We start from the raw sequence: 24,546 nt of genomic DNA, 5'->3' as shown, positions 1-24,546 counted from the left end.
GACTTGCTGAGTCAGAACCTCCCGGGGTACGGCCCAGCAGTCTGAGTTTTGACACGTCGCCCTGGAGATCCTAATACATGCTCAAGCTTGAGCCTCTGGTCTAATTCTACCCTCACAATAATCCTAGGAGAGCTGGGAACTATTGTCATCTTCCTGGTTTTACTAAAGAGGACACTAAAGCTTAGTGATGTCAAGAGACTTGTCCAAGATCACACAGCTAGTGCAGGGCAGAGACAAGATTACTGTCTTTGTGGCTCCAGATGGGAACTCGCCATGACCCTTGCACTACCGTTTCCTCTATTACAGCCTGTGCCTTGATTTAAGACCTTCCCCCTGGGGTCCAGGTGTGGGATTGAGGGGTCAGGGGTCACCACTCAGGAAGTGGCTCAATGTGTCAACAAGTCATCCCTGACACCCGCCCACACTGCCCTCTCCCCACCCCACACAGGCCCACCCATCCTGGGAGGAGGCGTGGGAACAGGCCAGGGGTAGCTGCAAGGAGGTAGAGGACTTGGCATCCAGTCCTCCAGCGCCAGTAGGCAGGGCCTCACCGTCCTTCCACAGGTCGGCCACAAACTTGTCCGAGGAGGCATTGAGGAGGGAAGTCACGTTGTCATTCAGCGGGTCCATGTTCTTGGTCAGCCAGGCACTGGCATTGTAGTCCACCTGCCAAGGATCCCACCACTGGTCAGGTGTTTCTGCTTCAGTTACAAACTAAGGGCAGGGCCCACGGCCTTCTGTTTCCCTCCCGGATCCTCCCAGGTCAGAGCGGAAATGGCATTAGAGCCGCCATGATGGGAATCCGCAAACACCAATGAAGAGACTGATAGATCAGTATGTTAAAGGGCCCTGCGCATGGTGGGGCATCAGCCAACAGTAGCCATTGCCGAGCTATCCTTGCCTTCTCTTAGCAAGCTTCTGGCAGCCTCCTTTCTGCAGAGCCCGGAAGGATGGCTGTGACCTCCTAAAGGTGTAGGGCTTTGGGGGATGGCAAACACTCTCCCTCACACCCAAAGATCTTCTCTCATGTGGAGAAGACCGGGCAACAATTAAATTACGTTTGAGGATCTCATTTCCCATCTGTGATGAATGTAGTTTGGGTAACTTGGAGATTCTGATATACGGATATAAAGAAAAAGGATACATAGAGCTTTTTAAATTCCTAACTTGAACACTGACAGTGGCCAAACTCGTAATGCTATTATTGTGACTATGAAATGGAAAGAACTTGTAAAATAACTCTGGCGGGTTATTACGGGATGTGGGTTATTATGATGATAGCCAGGCCTGATGGGAGAGGGAACTAAAAAATATCACTTGGAAAGTAGGGAAAGGAAAAGTGTTACTCTAGGTGCTTAAGGGAACATACACTCCCTTGAATATAAGGTAGGAGTTGGCAAGCGTTTTTGGTACAAGGCCCAGATAGTAAATGTTTTCAGTTTTGTAGGCCACAACTTCTTTGTCACATACTGTCACAAGCCATCAAAGACATTATGTAAATTAATGGACGTGGCTGTGTGCCAATAAGACTTTATTTACAAAAACGGGCTGTGGGCCAGATATGACACATGGCCGTGGTTTGCCAACCCCTGGTATAGGGCATTGCCTGTTTGTATGCGGCAGTTGGGGGGCGGGTAGGGGAGAGAGAATAAAATACTCAGATTCTGCAAGCCAGACTAAGCTGTGTCTTTTCTACACTATCCAGGACCCTCAGGAGCCATGGGCGAAGGTCCTATATATTTACAGCTATCAAATGATGATCATCATTATGAAGAAGGAGGAGGAAGAGAGAAGTAGGGAGGGAGGGAGGGAGAGGAGGAGAAAGAGGCAGAGGGGGAGTGGAGGAAGAAGAAGGAGAAGGAGGAGGAGGAGGAGAAGAAGAAAAAGGAGGAAGAGGAGGAAGAGGAGAAGGAGGGGAAGGAGGAGGAAGAAGAGGAGGAAGAGGAGGAGCAGGGGGAGGAGGGGGAGGAAAAAAACCATCATCTATTTCCCTGGACAGCACAGGCATGTGATGGGAAACTCAAGGCTGTGATAAGGGAGACTTTTGTTGGAAGGGTGTGAAGGTGTGTTTATTGGCCATCCCATCCCAGTTGGCCCTTCCTGTTGGGTTTAAGTTGTAGCGGGAAGGATTCAGTCTACGCAAGAAAGAATTGCCTGGCTACCTTGGTTGGAATAGGTTACAGAGGTTAGAATAGATATATAATTATGTCTTAGGACATATATCTCTTACAGACACTCAGACAAATCATACATAGGACTCGCTTGGATTGATTTACACCGGATGCCTTTGGGCTCTGCCATTCCCTAACTACTCCCACTCGGACGCCCCGCCTGGTCCCCGGGGACAGGGAGAGCCCTGGGGCCCATGGCTGGTACCTTCCCGGCATAGTGGATGATGGAGAACTCTGTTTTGTCCTTGAGCTGCTTGGGCTTCTGAAACTTGGGGTGGTTGCCCTGCTCCGTGCACAGCTTCTCCACGAAGGACTTGTCTGTGGCTTTGGGGAACCAGCACTCCTCGTCCAGCAGGGCCAGCACACCCGGAGGGTTGTTCTGTGGAAAGCACGGAGGGTGGGATCACAGCCAGGGTGCTCAAGCCTCGGGCTTGCCAGAAAGAGCTGGCCGCCGAAACGCACCGTAGGCAGCCCCTACCTCTGTGACCGTGTCTGCCTACAAAGATGTATTTATGCCTCCCACGCCTACAAGTCTATCCTCAAATGGCCCTGTGGCCGATGGACCCACACTGAGGACAGAAGGGCAGGCGCCAACAGAACGTGTGCAATTCTGCCCCCTCGTGGACAGTACACGCGGAACAGCACAAAGATCTCAGGCTTGAATTTGATGCTTTGCGTATAGATTCACCTCAGGGTTCTTCTCTGTGGCCCAGACAGGCCAGGAGCACAGCCAAATTCACACCTGCCATTCACTTTGGTAGAAATGGTCTTCACTTTGCTAGACAAGTATTTCTTTTCTTTTTAATGTAAGCGCAACACCCAACGTGGGGCTTGAACTCATGACCCCCGAGATCAAGAGTCACATGCTCCACCGACCCAGCCAGCCAGGCACCCTGAGAACTATTTCTTCACTGCTCTGTCCAAAGCAGGCCTCCTTAAATCATTCTCCGCAGAGGCCTTATCAGAGAAGTTTTAGTGGCTTTCTTTGTCTTGTTTCTTGGTCTGCTCCTTCAGGAAGGGCAGGGACTATGTCCATCTTGTTCATGGTTACATCTCCGGCCCCTAAGAGAGGGCCCGGCACAGAATAGGTGCTCAGTAAATAGTCATTCAACAGTGACTTATTGTGTACCTACTGTGGCCATGGTTCTAAGGAGTTGGGGATCCATCAGTGAGAAAAACAAAGACCCCTGCCTTTGGGAATGAATGAGTCAGAGAGGGGGAAGACAAGGAAGGGAATAGGGAGAGGGGAGGGGAAAAGGCAGAAGGGAGGGGAGGAAAGGGGAGGAGAAAGGAAGGGAGGAGAGGGGAGGGGAAGGGGAAGGGAGGGGAGGGGAAGGGGAAGGGAGGGGAGGGGAAGGGAAGGAGGGAGGGGAGAAAAGGGGAAGGGAGGGGAGAAAAGGGGAAGGGAGGGGAGAAAAGGGGAAGGGAGGGGAGGGGAGGCAAGGGGAAGGGGAAGGGGAAGGGAGGGAGGTAGGAGAGGGAAGGGGGAGGCAGGGAGGGAAAGGGAAGGGGAAGGGAGGGAAGGGAGAGGGAGGGAGGGGAGGGGAGGGAAGGGGGAGTGAAGGGGAAGGGAGGGAGGAAGGGGAGGAGAGGGAAGGGGAAGGGAGGGAGGAAGGGAGAAGGGAGGGAAGGGGGAGGGATGGAGGGGAGGGAAGGGGAGGGGAGGGGAGAGAAATAAGAAAAGGAAATGCCTTGGCCAGCACACTGCGGGTTAAGGGAAGCGTGCTGGAGCTCGCAGGGACTCGGTGGGGAGGGGCGAAGGCAGGGTCCACATGCGGGTGGATAAGGCTGCATGTGAGTGAGGGCGGGCCCTCACCGGCCGCTCGATGAGCTCGATGCAGGGTTGCAGGTCGAGGCCGAAGTCGATGAAGTTCCACTCGATGCCCTCGCGCTGGTACTCCTCCTGCTCCAGGATGAACATCGTGTGGTTGAAGAGCTGCTGCAGCTTCTCGTTGGTGTAGTTGATGCACAGCTGCTCGAACGAGTTCACCTGCGCCCGCGAGAGGGGTGGGGGAGGGGCGTCCTGGTCAGGGGACACCGGGGCCCAGGGGAGCTCTGCCCGGCGAGAGCCCCTTGCCTGCCACCCTTGTGTCCTTTCCACAAGAGCCCGTCTGCCATTTCAGGGCCCAGAGAGGGCTTGCCCCAGCGAAGGCTGCCTAGAGTTCGTGGCGGAGGACTGAAGAGAGAGGTGGCAGGGATCAAGCCTCACCTGTCGCACCCAGCCGCAGCTCTGGCCATCTCACTTCCAGAAACCAACACGCTTCCTACACCCTCGAGGATCTAACCTCAGCTAGACAGCCTCCCACCCTAAGTCGTCATCGGCCTGCCTTTCTCCAAAATAATGACTTCTCCAAGGGGAAGCTTCTGCCCAAAGAGCCGAGACCACGGCTGTCATGATCCCACCAAGCTGTACCTCAAAGATCTCAAATCCAGCAATGTCCAGGATCCCCAGGAACGAAGCCCCTTGCCGGTGGGTCTTGTCTAGGGCTTTGTTCACGCGGCTGAGTATCCAGCGGAAAAGGCGTTCGTAGGTGGCCTTGGCTAGAGCCTCTACGGCAAAGTCTGCCTGTGGGGAGAAGTGAGGGAACAGGTTCATCTCCAGTGGGCTGTCTTTTCATATGAGCCCAGCTGGCAGCTCAGATTTTTATTCCTCTTCTGCCCGTAATCAGTTCTTGCAAAATAAACATCAACAAAAAAAGAAATTATGCCATCTCTGTAACTAGTAGAAAAGTGGCAGTAAGGAAGAGAGTGGCCAGACTTAAGGAATGACTGTGTGGAGAATTAAACACTTCTTGTCAGAGGAACCTGGAACAGGGGAGAGCCTGTTCCTTCCCAGGGGCAATTTAGAGGTAGTCAGTTCTGCCTCTAGAAAGGGTACACAGTCATTTCTAAAAATGTATGTTTTAGCTCTGACTTTGGATGCACAACTAAGAGAGCAGGATGAGATCATGAGTGAGGTACTCTGCTGTTCTTGTTCAGTAGTGGATCTTCAAAACCTGACATGGGACTTTGAGTATTCCAGTATTGGAGGGATGAGATATAAAGAGATGGACAGATGGATAAAAAGATAGATGGATGGATGGATGAACAGATGGATGCATGGATGGGTGAATGGATGGATAAACAGAGGGCTGGATGGATGGATGGAAGGAAGGAAGTATGGATAGTGGGTAAATGGATGGATAAATGGAAGGACGGATGGATGGATGGATGGATGGATGGATGGACGGATGGATGCATGGATGGGTGAATGGATGGATAAACGGAGGGCTGGATGGATGGATGGATGGAAGGAGAGAAGTATGGATAGTGAGTAAATGGATGGATAAATGGAAGGACGGATGGATGGATGGATGGATGGATGAACAGATGGATGCATGGATGGGTAAATGGACGGATAAATGGAGGGATGGAGGGAGGGATGGATGGATGGATGGATGGATAGTTGAACGAATAAATGGATGGGTGGGTGGGTAGGTGGATGGATGGATGGATGGATGGATGGATGGATGGATGGATGGATGGGTGGAAGGAAGCATGGATGGATGGAAGCAGGGATGGGTGCATGGATTGATGAACAGATGGATAGATAGTTGAACAGATAAATGGATGGGTGGATGGAAGGATGTATAGATGAACAGATGGATGCATGGATGGGTGAATGGATGAATGGATGGATGGATGGATGGATGGATGGATGGATGGATGGAGGGATGGAAGGAAGGAGGCATGGATGGTGGGTAAATGTATAGATAAATGGATGGATGGATGGATGGATGAACAGATGGATGCATGGATGGGTGAATGGATGAATGGATGGATAAATGGATGGATAGATGGATGGATGGAGGGATGGAAGGAAGGAGGCATGGATGGTGGGTAAATGGATGGATAAATGGATGGATGGATGGATGAACAGATGGATGCATGGATGGGTGAATGGATGGATAAATGGAGGGATGGATGGATGGATGGAAGCAAGGAAGGAAGCATGGATGGGTGAATGGATGGATAAATGGAAGGATGGATGGATGGATGGATAGTTGAATGAATAAATGGATGGATGGGCAGATGGATGGATGGATGGATGGATGGATGGATGGATGGATGGAAGGAAGGAAGGAAGGAAGCATGGATGGGTCCATGGATGGATGAACAGATGGATAGATAGTTGAACGGATAAATTGATGGGTGGATGGAAGGATGTATAGATAAACAGATGGGTGTATGGATGGGTGAATGGATGGATAAATGGATGGATAAACGTATAGATGGATGGATTGATGGATGGATGCATGGAGATGGAAGGAAGGAAGCATGGATGGGTGAATGAATAGATGGATGAACAGATGGATGGAAGAGTCTGCAGAAAAATATGCAAGCTCAGGAATAAATGTCACACACAAAAACAAACAGCAAATGCATCATTACCTGTTCTTTTGTTTGAGCTTTCTGTACTACATCCCGCCCAACCTTGATACGTGGGGTCAGGATAGATCTGGTGAAATCTGTCACATTAATTCCCATGAGGTGGCAAACTTTCTGAGCAGCTGGATGGAGAAAAAAAAAGCATATTAAGTGTATCACCAAAGAGAAGGCTTAGGAATGAAGGCACATCACCTGGGATACTTGTGATCTGTGTATGCAATTGATACTTTTTGAGAAATGGAGCATGATGTAGTGAACATAGCATGAAAGGGTCCTGAAAGCTGCTGTCATTGGTGACGTCATCCCCAATGTTTTGCTAAGTGGCAATGATGGGGTAGGATGGGGCCATGTGATTTGGGAAAAGCTATTTAACTTCCTAGAGTCTTGGTTTTCTCAGTTCATAAAGACACAGCCATTTGATACCTTGATGAGTTATCAATGAGATTAAATGAGGGAAGGCACGTAAAGTGCCTGGCACATGGTCAACTACCAATAAATGTGTCCCACTATGCCAAGATATGCATTGCATCATTATGTGTGGTGGAAAATACCGGAAACTACTTAAATGTCCATTAATATGGGAGCGAAAAAATGTACCATGAATACGAAACAGCAGTTAAAGGGAACGACTCTCTTTCTCATCTGGGGATAATTTTGCCCCCAGGGGACATTGGGCAACGTCTGGAGATATTTCCGATTGTCACACCAGGGGGCGCTACTGTTGAAAAACCCTGATCCAGACAAGGGTGAGCAGAGAGAAAAACAAGTTGCAGAATGCTGACTCCCAGGTGAAATCACTTATGTACATTAAAATCACACTCACAAAGCAACGCTATATATGGTTTAGATACATGTGTGTGAAAAGCCTAAAATACAACTGGAAGGGGACATAGTAACATACAGCTGTGGTTGCCGGGAGACAAGGAGGTGACTGGGACGTCAACGTGGGCTACATTGTTTCATGTTAACGACCAAGCAGTATTAGAACGTATTCGCAAATGCCACTTCTGGATGGTGGATTCTTGTAATAATCATGTATTTCTTCTCTTAAAACTCGTCCTCAAAAGAAAATCATCATCCACCATTACTGTTGGCTCAGCACGAAGGCTACTCTTGTCTGATGGCTTGCCTATGCGTGGTGGACGATCCGCGGTGGGGTTTTAGGATTTTTTTCCCTGTCTTTGCAAGGGGTGTGTTTTTGTTTTTTGGTTTTTGTTTTGTTTTTTTGGTTTTGTTTGTTTAGGTTTTTTTTTTTTTTTTTTTTTTTTTTTTTTTTTTGGTTTGTCTTTCCCTGAAGTTGTCTCCTGGGTGGGAGGAGACCTTTAACTCGCCATATTTTGGAGTATGCAACACCAGAAACTACTGGCAGGGCCTGTGGAGGGTAAGCTCCGGGGAGCTTCAAAAACAACACAGTATATAGTCTGTGTGGGGCGTGTTCAGACAACAGGCAGACAAGCCAGGAACTTGCTACCCATTTGGCTCAGCCACCAACAAGCACGGGGGATAGATAACCAAGCAACCTTTCCATAACACAAAACACTGCAGGTATTGGCAGGTAGGGCTGGCATATTGAGGAAAAAAAAGCAAACAAACAGGATGCCTAGTTAAGCCTTTATTTCAGAGAAACAACCAACATTTAAAAATTATAGTTAGGTCCCAAACACCGCATGGAACATACAATATATTATAGAATGATACATTTTATAATAAAAAATGTTGGTTGTGCATCTGAAACTTGAATTTAACTGGGTATCTTCTATTTTATCAGCCAACTCTAACTGCGGAGAAACTTGGGGTCTGTGTCCCCCACGTGAGGAATGGGGCTGTTCCTGTCTAGTTTGCCGATGAATGCCAGGGCCTGGCGTATGGTGCAGGCTCAAAAATATTTGCTTAACAAAATTAACAAACAGGGGGTTATAGAACTGATGGTCCCTAAGGATCCTGTGTGATCTAAAACTATTAGCTTTCCTCGCCCACACTCTGATTCAAGAACTTCCCACTGTAGGATCTTCAGCAGTAAAAAGTCTCGGACAGAAGTCAGCGAAAATAACTTAGTTTAGCTCTTGTTAATAACCGTATCCAAAAAACAACCAAACGCTCCTTCCCATCACAGACGTTGTCAGTTATTGGGACAAGACAGCAAGCACCTGTGTTATCCGGCATTGATGCTTGGTCTGTGTTTCTTTCCTTCTTGAAGACAATATTTCCAAGCTGCAGGACGGACGACACCACCTTCAGTATGGCTGGGTGAGGACAGAAGAGAAGATAAGGCACAGACCTCAACACCGAGGGGCCGTGGAGGTTTAGAGTCTACAAGTTATTGGGGACCTTAGAGTCAGCCTACATCTTTCTCGAAAGAAGACTCAGTTCTGAGCTCCTAAGTCTAGGAAAGAGGCAAACTAATTTAATACCATGCTAACAGGGTAGAAAACCTGGCTGGGGGTAGCAGAATATGTTCAGATGCTTGCTGACAATCTTGTGCTCAAAGGAACACCATGAAGCAGGGGCTGGCACACTGCAGCCGATGGACCAACTCTGGCCCACTGCCTGTTGTTGTCAATAAAGTTTTATTGGAACACAGCCATAATGATTCATTTACGTATTGTCAATAGCGGTTGGCTGCTCCAAGGGCAGAGCTGAACAGTTGCAACAGAGATCAAATGGCCCACAAATGCTAAAGTATTTACTTACACGACCCTTTACAGAAAATGTCAATCCCCACTATACAGCAAGAAGAATGAACGAGTTACCACCATAAACAACAAAACTGTTGTAGCTCACAGATGCTGAACAAAAGATGTCAAAGGCAAACAATAAAGTAAATGTAAGTCCACTTACAGAAAGTTCAAGAATAGGAAAAACTATGGCGTTAGAAGTCAGGATGATGGTTATCCTTCATTGGTGGAAACTACTAGAATGCCTATGGGGAAGCTTTGGGGCTCTGTTGGTGTTCTCTTAGTTAAAATGATTACTAGCAGTACAGGTGTATTCAGTCTGTAAAGGTTAATCAAACTGTGCACCTATGATATACATGAATTTCTAAATGTAAATTATATGTCACTAAAAGTTATTTAACAAGCAACAAAACAAAGCAACAATCCCCATGCTTCTCAGTGTAGTCTGGCTAAGTATACAAGATGCTCATGCGAGGATTGAGAAGGGGGAAATTTTTTTCCCTTGACAGCCAGGTGTCTCCAGACAAAATAATGTGTCCCCAGACCCTTGGAGCCCTTCTGACTCCGTACTCAGCCCATGTTACAATTAAAATGGCGCCTACGGGGCGCCTGGGTGGCTCAGTTGGTTAAACATCCGACTTCGGCTCAGGTCACGATCTCACAGTCCGTGAGTTCGAGCCCCTCATCGGGCTCTGGGCTGATGGCTCAGAGCCTGGAGCCTGCTTCCGATTCTGTGTCTCCCTCTCTCTCTGCCCCTCCCCCGTTCATGCTCTGTCTCTCTCTGTCCCAAAAATAAATAAAAGTTAAAAAAAAATTTTTTTAAATAAAATGGCGCCTATGTCTGAAATCCCCTCAAGACCATGAGTGACTGGCGAATGGGGGGCTGTCCTATCATCTCTGCATTCTCAAAGCCTACTTAAGGGTCCAGATACACATGGGGAGACAGGGAAGATGCGTGGGGGGCGTGCAGGATGGAAGGAAGGATGGAAAATGGAGTAAACAATGGATAAATAAATCAATGGATGGATCAATACACTGATGGGTTGATCAATGGATTGACAAATGGATGGACTAAATGATGGGCGGATGGATGGATGGATGGATGGATGGATGGAAAGAGAGATGACTAATTAATACAAACATTTAAAAAACCATACTAAACGGGCTTTGTAAACTATTAGGTGCTATGCTAATAGTTTTTTTCAATGTTTATGTATTTGAGAGAGAGAAAGAGTGGGGAGGGGCACAGAGAGAGGGGAGAGAGAATCCCATGCAGGCTCCACACTGCCAGCAGAGAGCCCCATACAGGGCTTGATCTCACAAAATACAAGACCACGACCTGAGCCAAAATCAAGAGTAGGATGCTTACCCAACTGAGCCACCAGGGCGCCCCGCTATACTAATAGTTTCTGAACTCGAAGTTTAAACTAAGAATTGCTGAAGTGACTCCAGAGCCCAGGGAAGCCGTCTAACTCAGGGTTCTCAACCTTGGCACTGTTGAAGCTGGGGGCCAGATAAATCACTGGTGGGGCTGCTCTGTGCGGGTCTGTAGGATGTTCAGCAGCACGCCTGGTCTCCCACCACTAGGTGTCAGTAGCGTTCCCTCTTCTGAGTTCTGAGACCAAAAAACGCCCCCTAGGAGGCCAACCTCCCCAGATTAAGAACCACTGGTCTAAATGAATAAAGCAAACTGAGGGGGACTATGGGGACGCATGGGAGCCACAGCCCCACCTGAAGGGGTACAGCTGGACTCCAGTCATGCAGCAAGTCCAGAGCTGCTCCCAGGCCATGTATCCAAAGCGGATGGAAACCCAGATTCTTAATGTGAAACCTACTCATGTTTAAATGCTGGGAGCCAACTTACAACAACTTTGAAGCCTGTGTAGGTCGATTCCTCCCTGTGGGCTCAGGCCCCATCGCGCTGCTTTTTCTGGTACCGACAATGGGATCACAGAAATGGAAGAATGGCCACCATACTCAGGCCACAGGAACTGAACCATCCGAGAGAGTACCAGTGGGCAGCAAAGTGGCTGGAAGGGGCTACACCAAACGCAAGGGCGGCGAGGGCTGGCGGTCTGGGGTGAGTGCCAGTCTGGGGTGGTCTGGTGAGTGAAACCAGGCACTCTGGAGTTAGAAAACCCCAGCTGCGCCGTGCTGAGCCTCAGTTTCCCCGTCTGCAAACTGAAGCACGTGCTTCAAGAAGTTTCTGTCCAGACGGTGGAGGCAAGCAAGGAGCCTGGCCCAGCGGACACTGAACAGCCACCTACAGTGGGTTGTACACGGGCCCCCAGAAGATGTGTCCAGACGGAAGCTGGGAACGTGAACTTCCACAGAAAGAAGAGCCCTGCAGAGGTAATTAAGTCAAGGATCTCTGGTGAGATCATTCTGGATGAACCTGGTGGGCCCCAAATCCAATGACAGGTGTCCTGGTAGCAGAAGAGGAGAGGACACGCCCAGTTGGAAGCCGGCACGGGGTGGGTTTTCTTTGACAGCCTCCGGAAGGAGCGAGCTGTGCCAACACCGTGACTTTGGGCTTGTGGCCTCCAGAGCCGTGAGAAAATCAATTTCTGTTGTTTGAAGCCACCAGGTCTGTGGTTATTTGTTCGAGTAGCCACAGCGAACGGACATACCGGCCTTATTTACAGAAGAACAAGAAAGAGGGTTTTCTAACACGTGGCCTAAGCACCGCCAAGGGTACCCAGAACGGATGATTCTAGGTGACGGGCAAAACTTTCCAAAAGTTTGGATCGTTAGGCATTTATTCTAACTTACTAGAAATAGTAAGGACATACAATTAGTGATTGTACAGAAATTGTTGTTTCGGACAAAGTTCAAGCAGTGTAGGGCTACGGAAATCTACACTGTGCGCAATAATTGTCAGCCAACGATAATATAGCTGGGACCTAGAAGTGGAGTCATTTACAAACGAGGACATCTGGGAAATGGATCTAGACGGTCCCTGGGAGGGTCTGTCTGGGTGCAGGAGCTAGCTGCCAGGGGGTTCGTATCCTGGCCCTAATCTTACTGGCTGTGTGACCTCAAGTCAGGTATCAGCCTCTCTGGGCCCCTGTTTCACCATTTGAAGGCCCAGAGAAACATCCACCTCCTAGGATCGTCATGTGGCGTAAATGCAAAGCGCCTCAACGTGGTCAGTACCCAAGAAACATCAGTTGCTGGGATGTTACGATGGTTCCAGTCCTCTACTGCTGCTAACTCTCTGTGTGGCCTGGGCAAGTACTTGTCCCTCACAAGAGCTCCAGGAACCAGAGGGGGTGGTTCCTGGGGCCCCACGAAGCTCCAGGGCTTGCACTGATCCCCCCCCCCCCCGCTCAGCCCCATTCTCCTTCAGCTTCTCGGTGGGGCCTTGGGAGCAGCTCTGGTGTTCTAACTGGGGCTGCTGTGCATTTTTCTAATCATTCATTTACTTCTCTTTCCTGCAGTTTACTAGGAAATGATTTCACAAATGCAAAATCAGCTTTCCTTGGGGCCCCTGGGTGGCTCAGTCGGTCAAGCGTCCAAACTTCAGCTCAGGTCATCATCTCACGGCGCGTGAGGTCAAGCCCCGCATCGGACTCTGTGCTGACAGCTCAGAGCCTGGAGCCTGCTTCCGATTCTGTGTCTGCCCCTCCCCCGCTCATGCTCGCTCTTGAAAATAAATAAAAACATTAAAAAAAAAAAATCAACTTCCCTTGCCATAAATAGATGGCAACTATAAAAATAAATACAGGAAAAGGAATAATATTATCAAATTCCAGCAAGATGCCAGGCCTGGAGTCTGCTCTCTGGGGTGAAAGGGGACATTAGCAAGTACCAGAGAGGGGCTGAGGACTTAGTGGGTGCCGATCTGCTACTCTCTTCCTTGAAAGTCATCAGGAGAGCTGAAAAGAGCAGAGAAAGCAAAACATCCTGCAGTGGGAGTCTACGTGACCAGTAATGCCACGAGTCCACGTTTCGGAATACACCGGGCTCCTTCTAGCCTCAATTCCCATACCTTGGTTCTGACAGGGATTTTTGGAAGGGTTTAAAGGACAAAAACCACATCCCCACAGACAAAAACAGAGCACAGAGGACCACACAGTGGGGCTTGGGAGTCCCTGAGGCCCCAGAGGGAGTCCTAGCTCTTCCAGCTGTGTGTCCTTGGGCAAGTTCCTTCACTTCTCTGTGCCTCAGTTTCCTCATCTGCAAACTGGGGATAACAGTGGTCACATCGTCGGGTTCTTTCAATACTAAATAATGGGGGCGCCTGGGTGGCTCAGTCGGTTAAGCATCCGGCTTTGGCTCAGGTCATGATCTCATGGGTTGTGAGTTTGAGCCCCGTGTCGGGCTCTGGGCTGATAGCTCAGAGCCTGGAGCCTGTTTCGGACTCTGTGTCTCCCTCTCTCTGCCCCTCCCCTGTTCACACTCTGTCTCTGTCTCTCTCAAAAATAAATAAACATTAAAATGAAAAAAAAATACTAAATAACGCATATAAAGCACTTCTACTGCTGTGTCACCTGACATCTTCACTTTAAATGTATTAGAACCATTTCCATATGAGTCAATACTGTTCTAAAACAATTTAGAAGACCCTATTGATTTCTTTCTTAAGGCCCAATGATAATTGAGTAAATCCTCACTGGTCAAAGTTTTAGTTTGCTCGTTTCATTTTTTATTATTATTTAAAACTGGACACCTTGGTGCCTTTTTTTGAAAAGAGGCTCTCACATATGTCTGGCATACAGCAAGTATTTAATCGTTAGCTGTTCGTGTGTGAATTTTTTTTTCTTCCCCAAAGCCAAGATCAGAAGTAAAAAGGACTCGTGTCCCAAATAAAAAGAATCATTCTGGGAGAGCCCATGCCATTCAGGAAGGGATGCTGTTAATATTGGGCTCTGATGTGGGGCTCTGGCCAAAATACACAACCACCACCCATTTGTCAACTGACCCACGGAGCCTTTTTTTCTGGGCCCCCAGTTATCTCCGGGGAAGCTGTCCCTCCCTCTATGCTGCATTGCAGCAACCCTAGCACTATTCTGGGGCTCCAAAGGGGTGTGGGCGTGGGAAGGAAGAAACATTTTCCACAACCATGTCCTGGTGTTCCCAAAAGAGATTAACCTTGAACACTGGGGCCCGTCTAACCCAGAAGGCAAAGAATTTCTTAAAGCCCAGTGTGGAAACCAAGATTATCTCTCTAGGCTTTCTTGATCTCAGAACCAAATGTGTTTCTTGGTCACGGGCTGGTGACATTGATCGGTACTGGCCTATCACCAGAACTTCCTTTCCAGGAAGAGGACAAGTAAACCCGCTGCCTCAGATATGCCCCCCACTCCCCGCCTATCCTCTGCCCATGTGTTCTTGACGAGACCAACAACCTCTCTGTTTCCAGCTCCAAAATGGAGTAGAGACCATAACATAAGCCTCTCAGAGTTTTCCATAACCCCGATCATTGTGAATAACTCAGGAATATGCACCTAAGAAATATCAGCCTACTCCATTCAGGGACTCAGGCAGGGATTCCAATCTGTTCTTTCCTGCTGGACATAAATCCAAGGGATGTAAGGGCTGGCGCTACAGCAGCCATTCTGCCCCCAAGAAACTGCAGCCTACCTAAAGACAATATTGCTGAGAGACCAGGTTCCAGAGACACTCTTTGAGCCCATCGAACTCCTTGTACCTGAAACCCATATCCCTGAACTTTCCAGCTCTGCAAGATCATTTTCCTTTTCGCTTAAGCCAATTTGGGTCATTTGTAACTGAAAAAGCCCTAACATATGAAGCCAGTTTTCTAAAACACCAATAAGCTACCTTAAGGTAATGTTCACTTTCCTTCTTCTTCTTCCTTTTTTTTTTTTTTTTGAGGGTGTCTGGCGGGCGGGGGTGGGGAGGGACGGAGCAGAATTCAGCAAGCAGAAATCTGTCCTTACCAGGGAAGGCTCTCTAACTAATGTTAGTGGCCCAGAGGGCATGAATCCGGGCCTCCTCGCGGGCACCCAGCCTGAAGGCATGAAGACTTACACAGCTGCTCCTCATCACTGAAGCCCATGATCGCCATGGCTTCCACGGTTTCCTGGAACATCTCGTCATCCTGGGCAGCTGGGATGGGCACAAAGCCATTGGAGAGGAATGTGTAGTTGTTGAAGCCCTCCAAAAGCAAGTCATCTGGAAGGAGAGGAAGATGGGGTGGTGGTCAGGAGGGTGGACTTTGAACATGAGGCAGGAACCTGTCCCGAGACTTGGATGGTTTAAAACCTTCCTTCTGGTTCCATCACACAGAAGGCCTCACCAACCATCACTGGCCTAATACAGTGGTATAGGTTGTGCACTGCTCCAGGGTGCCTGGAAGCTAAAACCCAGCGTTGGCTCCCCTTGCTAAGCCATGTCCCTTGACACAGGCTTGCAGCTAGCTTGAGGAAGGCACACCTTTATCTCAATTGCCCCAGATCACCCTGCCGTTTCTGAACAACGCTGCCTGAAAAGCAAGATCAATCCTTATCCATCTATTTGTGAAAATTTATCAAATCGCTGGGCCGCCTGGGTGGCTCAGTCGGTTAAACATCCGACTTAGGCTCAGGCCATGATCTCACGGTCTGAGTTCGAGCCCTGCGTCAGGCTCTGTGCCGAAAGCTCAGAGCCTGGAGCCTGTTTCGGATTCTGTGTCTCCCTCTCTCTCTGACCCTCCCCCCTTCATGCTCTGTCTCTCTCTGTCTCAAAAATAAGTAAATGTTTAAAAAAAAATTAAAAATAAATAAATTTATCAAATCGCTAATTCCCATGAATTTTAAAAATCAACTACTACCAAAAGGTTTATAATAAAAACACCATTCCCTGTCTGCCCTTTTTCCAATTCCTACCTTACCCTATAGCACTGCTTTTAACTCTTTGGGCTGTTTCTTCTGGCACTTACCACGATCTCTACATAACAGCTTTAATTTAATCACATGTAACATACATTTGTATATACTATATAACATGTCCTATATTACATGGGCTTATATAAGTTATAATGTTATGTTTACATATCATGCATAATAGGCTATTTCTGGATATTTCAAGATGAGATCTTACCTACTGACCCCTCTATAATGGTGGATAAAGATTTAGCTCTCTCACACCACCTCCCCTCACCTCCAACTATTTCCAGTCAAGTCGCTACATAAATTGATATCAGAGCTTGTCAAATCTAGTCTGCTGGTTGTTTTTGTAAATAAAGTTTTATTGGAACACAGCCACTCTCATTTAACTGTCGATTTTCTATGGCTGCTTTTACGCAACAGTGGCAGGCAGATTTGAGTTGCTGCAACGGAAACCATATGGTCCTTTAGCAAAAACCATGTGGCCCTTTAGCAAAAACATTTGTGGCGACTGGCGACTCCTTGTTCCTATTGGCGACTCCTTGTTCCTATCATGAAACCTTGTTCTTGTGGCGACTCCTTGTTCCTATCATGAAACATTGTTCTGTGGCTGTGGCCACTCCTTGTTCCTATCATGAAACATTGTTTATCATGAAACATTGTTCTCTGTAAAGTATATTCCGTGGTTACACTTTGTTGTTGCTACTCAGTTGTCTCTTCCCCTTTCTCTCCCCAAATTTATAATTGTTTCTCTTTTCCTTGTACTCTTTGCTTTTAGGACACCCTCTGGCACATCAAGCGTCCTCTTCCAGATCAATCTTTAATGAGGCTGGATTTGGTTGAATATTTTTGGAGGAAAGTCAATGAGATGCTTTTCTTTTTAAATAAAGGTCTTTTATGGGTCAAGTCACTTGGAAGGGCCTGATGTTAAAGTGACCCAAGAAACCAGAAATCTCCAGCCTGTGGATTAGCCTTGATGCCTGATTAAAGTCACAAGGATCTGGGTCTTTGCCAAGATTTCATTTCGCAGACTATGGGTAAATTGACAGATATCTGATCTTCTCTAAAAGTCTCACCGTTTTCCAGATCTATCATCAAGAATAAAAACGGCCTGTAAGAATTTCAGTAGTTAGCCTTAAAGACTAGGGACAGAGCACAAAACTGGATCATTCTCCCTAAGCCACCTCATAAGGTCCCACACTGTAACTGACAATTAATCTAATTTCCAAGGTACCGCATATGTTTGGCACCTCCCCACTTTCCCCCGGCGGCTGAACCTTGAAATACACCTCATCACAGCAAAGGTAGCAGCACACACATCTTTGCTGGCGATTTTCTTAAGCAAAAGGACTAACCCTGGGCCACAAAACCGGTGGGAAGCAAAGTCTGGATTGTCTTCATAAAATTTCAGTCTTAAAATTATTACTGGAATTTAGACTGCACTACGTACCTATATTCACTGGTAGATTCCTTTTTTTCAGGTATGTGATTTGCATATTCTTTTAAGAATATGCGGGGCGCCTGGGTGGCTCAGTCGGTTAAGCGGCCGACTTCGGCTCAGGTCACGATCTCACAGTCCGTGAGTTCGAGCCCCGCATCGGGCTCTGTGCTGACCGCTCAGAGCCTGGAGCCTGTTTCAGATTCTGTGTCTCCCTCTCTCTCTGACCCTCCCCTGTTCATGCTCTGTCTCTCTCTGTCTCAAAAATAAATAAACGTTAAAAAAAAAATTAAAAAAAAAAGAATATGCAAAAAAAAAGGGGGGGTTGGTTAGCAAATTGCGGTAAGTTCAGACATACATGCAATTTCCTACTGGAATCTGGTATACTGTATATTAAATTTATGGGAAAAATATCTCCCCTACCATTGACAGATGTTAACCACACGTACTGTGGTGACCATTTTGCAATATATACAAATATAGAATCATCACGTTGTATACCTGGAAGTAACATGTTATATGTTAGTTATACCTCCGTAAAAATACTTTTTTTTTTCTACCACAGAGGTGAACAAACTATGGCATACTGCCTACTTTGTAAATAAAGTTTTATAGTAATACAGCTATGCCCACTGGTTTACATATTGTCCATGGGAAGGGCGGAACCCCATCCCCCACTGGTCCCCCCCCACACACACACACACAGTGATGCATCCTCACAGGTCACTTACTTTTCATCTTGTCCTTCGCTCCAGCAATCAGGTAGTAAAAGATGTGGAACGTCCTCTCGTCTCTGGCTTGGCGAATGGCCCGAGACTTCTCCAGCAGATCTGGTTTGGGAGGAGTTAAGAATTCCAGGGGATACCACAGAGTGTCTCCTTTCGGGAACCCAACCTTCCTCCCCATCCCTGTCTCACCAACTGAGGGAGGGGGCCTCTTTTAAGCCTCACCAACTATCGTGGGAAGTAAAGGCAAATATTATTTGCATTTTCAATATAGGGAAACGGAGGCTCAGGGAAGGAGGTCGTTTTCCGAGAGCACACAGCTAGTAGGTGGCAAAGCCATGTGTGGGTGGCCAAAACCACCCTGGCCAAGGGGCTGGGGCTCAACTAGCCTGGGGAAAGGGAACGCGAACACAGCCCTAATGAAGGAAAGGAGGGCCTGTTGCCCTGTGTAGGGGCAGGGAGACCACGGGGGTCCCGGATGGTGGCGGAGGGCACACGGGCGGCTGGGAGGTTGCACCGGGTAGATTTCTTCTCCTTAAGTGTGATGTTGCAGGACCGTGGGGCAGGCCCTCCCGGAGCCCTAAAACCAGCCAGCAATTGCCTCTCCCTCCTGAGCCCATTGCCACCTGTGCGGCCTTAGAAGGCCCGTAAACACCCAGGTCGCCGGCCCACCCCCGGAATTCCAGGTCAGCAGGCCTGGGAAGCACCGGGGGGGTCTGCGTGTCGAGCAGGTGACGCAGGGAGCACACTGTCCCAGTCACTGACCCGAAGGGCGGAAGCTGAGGGACGGGGCCTCTGCCCAGGACTTGCCACCAACACCAGAAATGAACAGCTGAGAAGCGTGTGTGAAGGGACCAGAGAACAGACCGTAAGACAGAATCTTCTTCTTCTTCCCCCCGAGAGGGGGCATCTCAGCCCAGAAAGGGCACCTGGTGTCAGCGTGGCTGGGCTGGCTGGAGGCCCGGGGCCCACTTCCTACCGAACCAACGGGAAGCTGTGCCTGTAAAGCCTCAAGAATCCGAGCTCCACCGGCCCACCAGTGCCCAGCTCCTGCTCATCCGCACCCCCGTGGAAGCTCGGGGCAGCTCCCAGAGTCAGGCCAGAGTTCCAGGACACCCAGTGAGCCCAGGGCCCAGGCCGGTGCCCCGCCCCCTCCCACAGCAATCCCTGCGTAAGGTTAGTGGTTATAAAAATACCACAAGTTCTACAATCTCTTTTCCCAACAGTTTCAGAAGTTTCTAGATTTGTGGACAGACCACTGTGGACATACTACGAACATTCTAGAAGGCTCTCAATGGCTCTGAGGGAGCCCACTGATAGTCCTGCAGCCAAAGATGTCATTGTTCTCTTACGGGGAACAAAGAGACTACAAAGAGCCTCGTGTGTGCTCAGCGGGTTTTACCGCCAGCCGAGTTTTGGTTTCCAGAAGTTTCTGGGTTTTAGAATCTGTGGACCTATATTAGAAGAGGCCTTGTGAGGCAAAACCACTCTTCATGGCCTGACACAGCAGAGCAGGGGAGAGGACACCATCTAATCCAGGGGATCTGGGGGGCACAGAGCAGAAATGCGTGGCCCTCTGTTCTTTAGCAGTTAGGGTTTTGCTGATTTTAATACAGAGTCTGGTTCTCACGTGTGACTTCAAGGAGCTCCCACTGGCTGTGGATGCCTCCCTAGATGAATACAGACATCGTAGGCCAGACGAATACTGATTTTCTGGGGGGAAAAAGTCCGAGTGGATTAAAATGGAAAATGACCCAAGAGAGCGATGATGTGACAGCCATGGACATTCACTTCCGGCCAAGCCCTGGGCCAAGGGCCACGCGGGTCATTTCATTTAAATGACAATTTAAGAGCCGCCCCATAGGTAGGTGCTGTTATCACCCCCCTTTCACTGGTGGCAAAAGTGAGGCTCAGAGGGGCACCTGGGTGGCTCAGTCAGGTAAGCGTCCGACTTTGGCTCAGGTCATGATCTCATGGTTTGGGAGTTCGGGTCCCGCATCAGGCTCTGTGCTGACAGCTCAGAGCCTGAACCCTGCTTCGGGCTCCTTTGCTCTCTCTCTCTGTGTGTCCCTCAAAAGTAAATAAACATTAAAAAAAAATTTTTTTAATGAGGCTCAGAGAGGTCAAGTGACTTGCCCCAAGCCCCACAGCAAATGAGGCAGAGCTGAGAATGGACAGAGACCTGAGCCACTCCAAATCCCCCCCTCATCCAGGGCACCAAAATGCAACTAGAACATTCCCCAGGGTCCCAGGAGCCAAGCAAATGCTCCACAAGCAGCAATAAAAACACAACGTCCTTGGTCCTGAGAGGCACCTGCATGCTTCTCAGTGGATCCGTCACCGGACCATAGACTTGGTCCCTGAGTCCAGACATTTCCGAGGGGCTCCGCTCTGCCATCCAGATTCTCTCCTTGGGGGCAGATTCTTCCTCCACCTTTTCCTATCTCTGGGCTGGACACCGGTCACAGACCAGCTCCCTAAGCAGCACCAGGGGTCCACGGCTCAAGGAGGATGAAGGCACAATCACGCAAAAGCCAATCCTCAACCGGCCTCATTCTGCCCCTCGTGTGGTTCTAAGAGCCGTACATGAGTTAATTCATTCTCACAATCCCTCTGAGAGGCAGGCAGTATTATCACCCCCACTCCACTGACGAGGCACAGAGAGGTCGAGTAACTGGCCCAAGGTAACTCAGCTAAGGAGAGGTCAACCCAGAATCGAAGGCAAGCGGTTTGGGGTTCACAAGCGGGGTCCGCATTTGTGGGACCACAACAACCCCAGGCAGATTTGTTCTGGAAGGAGCCCAAGAGCCTGGGGACGGAGGGGCCGCTCTGCCACCTTTCTTGGGCCTCTCAGGCTCTAGGGCAGGAGGTGGGTTATGGGGCGGGTCCCACGTGGCCCAGGCTCAGCAGAGGATACACGTCTCGATGTTGGCTCCCACGATGTAACCAGTGACATCGAAGTTGATGCGGATGAATTTGCCCTGCCAACAGGAAAACACGGTTCACGGGGGGCTCCCCAGTCTCAGCTCCTCACCCCCCACCCTGCAGGCAAGTGGAGACATGTCGGGGAGCATTTGGGGGTGGGAGTGGGGGGACAGAGAGAGTTTCTTGCAAACACTCAGAATCTCACAGGTCAGCATGTAGGAAGGAACTACCACCAACTGAGCTGGGGGAGGATCCAGGCCTCCCGATGTGAAACACATTCGCAAATCAATTTCATTTGGCTCTTGCACTGGCCTTTGGCCAGTCATGGCAACCCCCGTTTGCTTATTCATTTAAATTTTTTTTTAATTTTTGAGAGAGCATGCGTGCAAGTGGGGGAGGGGCAGAGAGAGAGGGGGACAGAGGATCTGAAGCAGGCTGCACGCTGACAGCAGAGAGCCCGATGTCGGGCGCAAACTCGCAAACTGTGAGATTATGACCTGAGCTCAAGCGGGACACTTAAGCGACTGAGCCACCCAGGTGGCTCTGGTTATCCCCATTTTCAAGGTGGGAAAACTGAGGCTGGGCAAGGTAGTACGACCCGCCTAAAGGGATACTGCTCCTGAGAGGTAGAACCGTAAGTAAGGAGAAGGCAAGTTTTGGGGCAGCCGGTGGCTGGAGGGCTCCCTCCCTGCCCCCACCCCAGAAGGATGCTGGCTCAGCCACAACCCACCAGGGTCAAGTTCATCCAGCTGGGAATCAATCCTCCTCTTTGGGACATGTGGGCCATGTCTTCATGTCATTGACCACCCACTTTCAGGGTTCTCCTGCCCCCTCCTTAGGCTCAAGTGAGAAAGGGAGACCCTTGGAACCCAGGGACGCATCTGTGGGAAGGTGGCGGGGACTCTCAGCTCCCCAGCTAGACCACAGACTTCATGAAGGCTGGAACAGCTTCTGCACTGCTTGCTACAATCCTGTGAGCCTAGTGCAGCATCTTAGTACACAGTGGGTGCCTAATAACTAACCGAGCCACTGAGAAAACAAAAGAGAATGGTGCCCGTAAAAGCGTACGAGTGACTGTATACAGTAGGCGCCTAATAAATACTTGCTGAAGGATGTACGTGCCTGGACACAGCGGGGGCCCAATTTGCGTTTTGAATGAGCACTGGGTTAAGCGTCCAGCACCTCCTAGGTGCTCAGTAAACGTCTACTGAATAAATGTCAAACGCCTAACAGGTGCCCAGTATACAACAGATGCTCACTGGCTAACCGTTGAGTGAAGAGCGAGCGAGCGAACGAACGAACGAACGAATGAGGGGATGTGTGGCAGGAGCCCTTCCTTGCGGCACCGGAAGGTTGAGGCAGGACCGAAGATAGGGAACAAAGTGCTGTTGTGATGTGCGCCCTCCACTCCTGCCGTCGCGGGCCCCCTGCATGCACAGACTCTCCATTCTCGGGCAGGGGAGGACGCCACAGGAGTTTTGCTACTTACAAACCGTGAAGAGTTGTCGTTCTTGACCGTCTTCGCGTTGCCAAAAGCCTCCAGAATCGGGTTTGCTTGTAGAAGCTGCTTCTCCAGCTCACCCTAAAAGTTACCCACATCTAGTTAATGGAGAAAGTGACCCAGACACTGACAGTTCTGCCCTAGACGGATGTTGTCCCCAAACTCTGCCCTTCATCTACAGGTTCTCTCCTATCCTATAGCCTACGCTGTTTGAGACTCCAATGACCATGTCCAGGTTTGCTCAAGGATTTCAGGAGAGAAGCAACTGGCTGGGCTGTCTGATAGCTAGGACGCCGGATCCCTAGCAAGGCCACTTTTTGACCAGGGCTTGCTTATCTATACAATGCCATTTCACTCAGAACCGCTGCACAATGTTGGGGATGTCCTTTATATCGTAATGAATTCTGCTCCTTGGAGTTGTGCAGTGCACAACCTGCCCTGCTGTCCACGGCGGTCCTGCTACTGCTCATGTTTAACAAGCATCTGTCTTCAAGCTAAACCACTACAATCCCTCTCCTGACGGTTTTAGCGTGATTTGTTTTTTTAAGTTGCAATTTTTCTTTTCTCAGGACGAGCTTCCTGAAGTCTTTTACGAAAGACAAACAGAGAATACAAAACCTGCGGGGAATACTTTTAACTGACTGGCAGGAAAAAGCTTCAAAGCAGGTTGCCTGAGCTTCATTCATCAGGTTAAATGCAGCTGAGACTGTACACAGCCCACCGGCCCTTTCTGAGGGGGTCTCCTGTGCACAAACGCGGTCATGTGATTAATCATGGCAGGAAAGGGCCAACGAGGTAACGCATGCCGGGAAAGCGATGAGCTGCTTTTGCCTAGCCCCAAAACACGGCAGTTGCAGACTGGTCCAGTGGCCTCCCGTCCAAGCTCCTCCCCCAGGTCTCCCCCGGGGAAAGGCTGGGTTCTGAGGGTTTTTTTCCGCGTTCCCTCTGCTGTGCTCCCAGCCCCTGTGCTCAGGCCAGCAGGCCAGGGCTAAAGAGAAGCCAGGAACGGTTCTAGAGGGGGAAAGGAGCACACAGCTCTCTCCCTGGGCCACTGTACACGGGGAGGGCATCATGGGTAAGCTGTCCCTAAAGGGAACAGTGTTTATTTCTCCAGTGCTCTCTGCAGCTCCCAGAGATGAACCCATCTGAGCGGACCCGCGGACACGTACGAGGAGATCACGGGGCTCTCCTTGGCTGGTGGGAAGAAAACTAAAGGGATTACTCCTGTCAACCCAAACTTGGGGTCCCAATATCCACCGAGAAAGATTCCCTTTCTAGAATGGGAAATCCAGCTGGTGGGACCAAAAGATCCTTCTCAGGGGGGCTTTAAACATGGGGGTCTGATCCAATCCATTCATGGTGTGGATGATGAGACTGTGGCTCAGAGAAGTTAAGTGACTTGGCCAAGGTCACCCAGGAGCAGATCCCAAACAAGAATCCCAATTGTCCTTCTGATCCACCCATGCCGTTGCCTCCCAGGAGCTAACTAAGATGGGCTCAGGGTGATCCTAGCACATGCTAGGGCTTCTGAGGGTCTCTTCCAGAATGGGACCCATACGTCAGCCCCCCAAGCTCTGCGTTAGAGATGAGTTTATATCTGCAGAGGTCCACGCAGGACCCTGTCGTGTGTCGCGTAGCTGGGGCCTTACCGTGCCACCAAAGCCAGGGCATCGCAAACCCCGAGTCTCCCGGCTCTGGAGCCTCAGGTCAAGCAACAAGCATGCAAAGACAGACACACACTGCACACACATGCACAAGGGCACACTAGTGCGTGGGGGGCAGGGCTCAGGGAAGAAATTTAGGGAGGAGGGAGGAAGGCATGCCACAGCAGCGCCATTAACTGACTGTCAATC

General features: G+C 49.5%; 1 protein-coding gene across 4 annotated transcripts in view; it reads right to left on the bottom strand.

Moving 5' to 3' along the window:
- The window catches only part of MYH11 (myosin heavy chain 11), a 123,778-nt gene that overhangs the window by 34,468 nt on the left and 64,764 nt on the right, over nt 1–24,546 (bottom strand). For all 4 annotated transcript variants that reach the window (XM_042972375.1, XM_042972376.1, XM_042972377.1 and 1 more), the window contains 10 exons: nt 22,682–22,774; nt 21,185–21,248; nt 18,274–18,372; nt 15,269–15,412; nt 8,747–8,842; nt 6,603–6,721; nt 4,585–4,737; nt 3,988–4,161; nt 2,377–2,550; nt 552–666 (listed from right to left, as the gene is read on the bottom strand). In XM_042972375.1, the coding sequence (XP_042828309.1) occupies nt 552–666; nt 2,377–2,550; nt 3,988–4,161; nt 4,585–4,737; nt 6,603–6,721; nt 8,747–8,842; nt 15,269–15,412; nt 18,274–18,372; nt 21,185–21,248; nt 22,682–22,774 (1,231 nt within the window). The remainder of the gene's footprint in view (nt 1–551; nt 667–2,376; nt 2,551–3,987; nt 4,162–4,584; nt 4,738–6,602; nt 6,722–8,746; nt 8,843–15,268; nt 15,413–18,273; nt 18,373–21,184; nt 21,249–22,681; nt 22,775–24,546) is intronic.

Source organism: Panthera tigris, chromosome E3 (assembly GCF_018350195.1).
Source record: "Panthera tigris isolate Pti1 chromosome E3, P.tigris_Pti1_mat1.1, whole genome shotgun sequence".
Lineage (NCBI taxonomy): Eukaryota > Metazoa > Chordata > Mammalia > Carnivora > Felidae > Panthera > Panthera tigris.
This window is presented reverse-complemented; position numbering and strand designations above follow the sequence as displayed.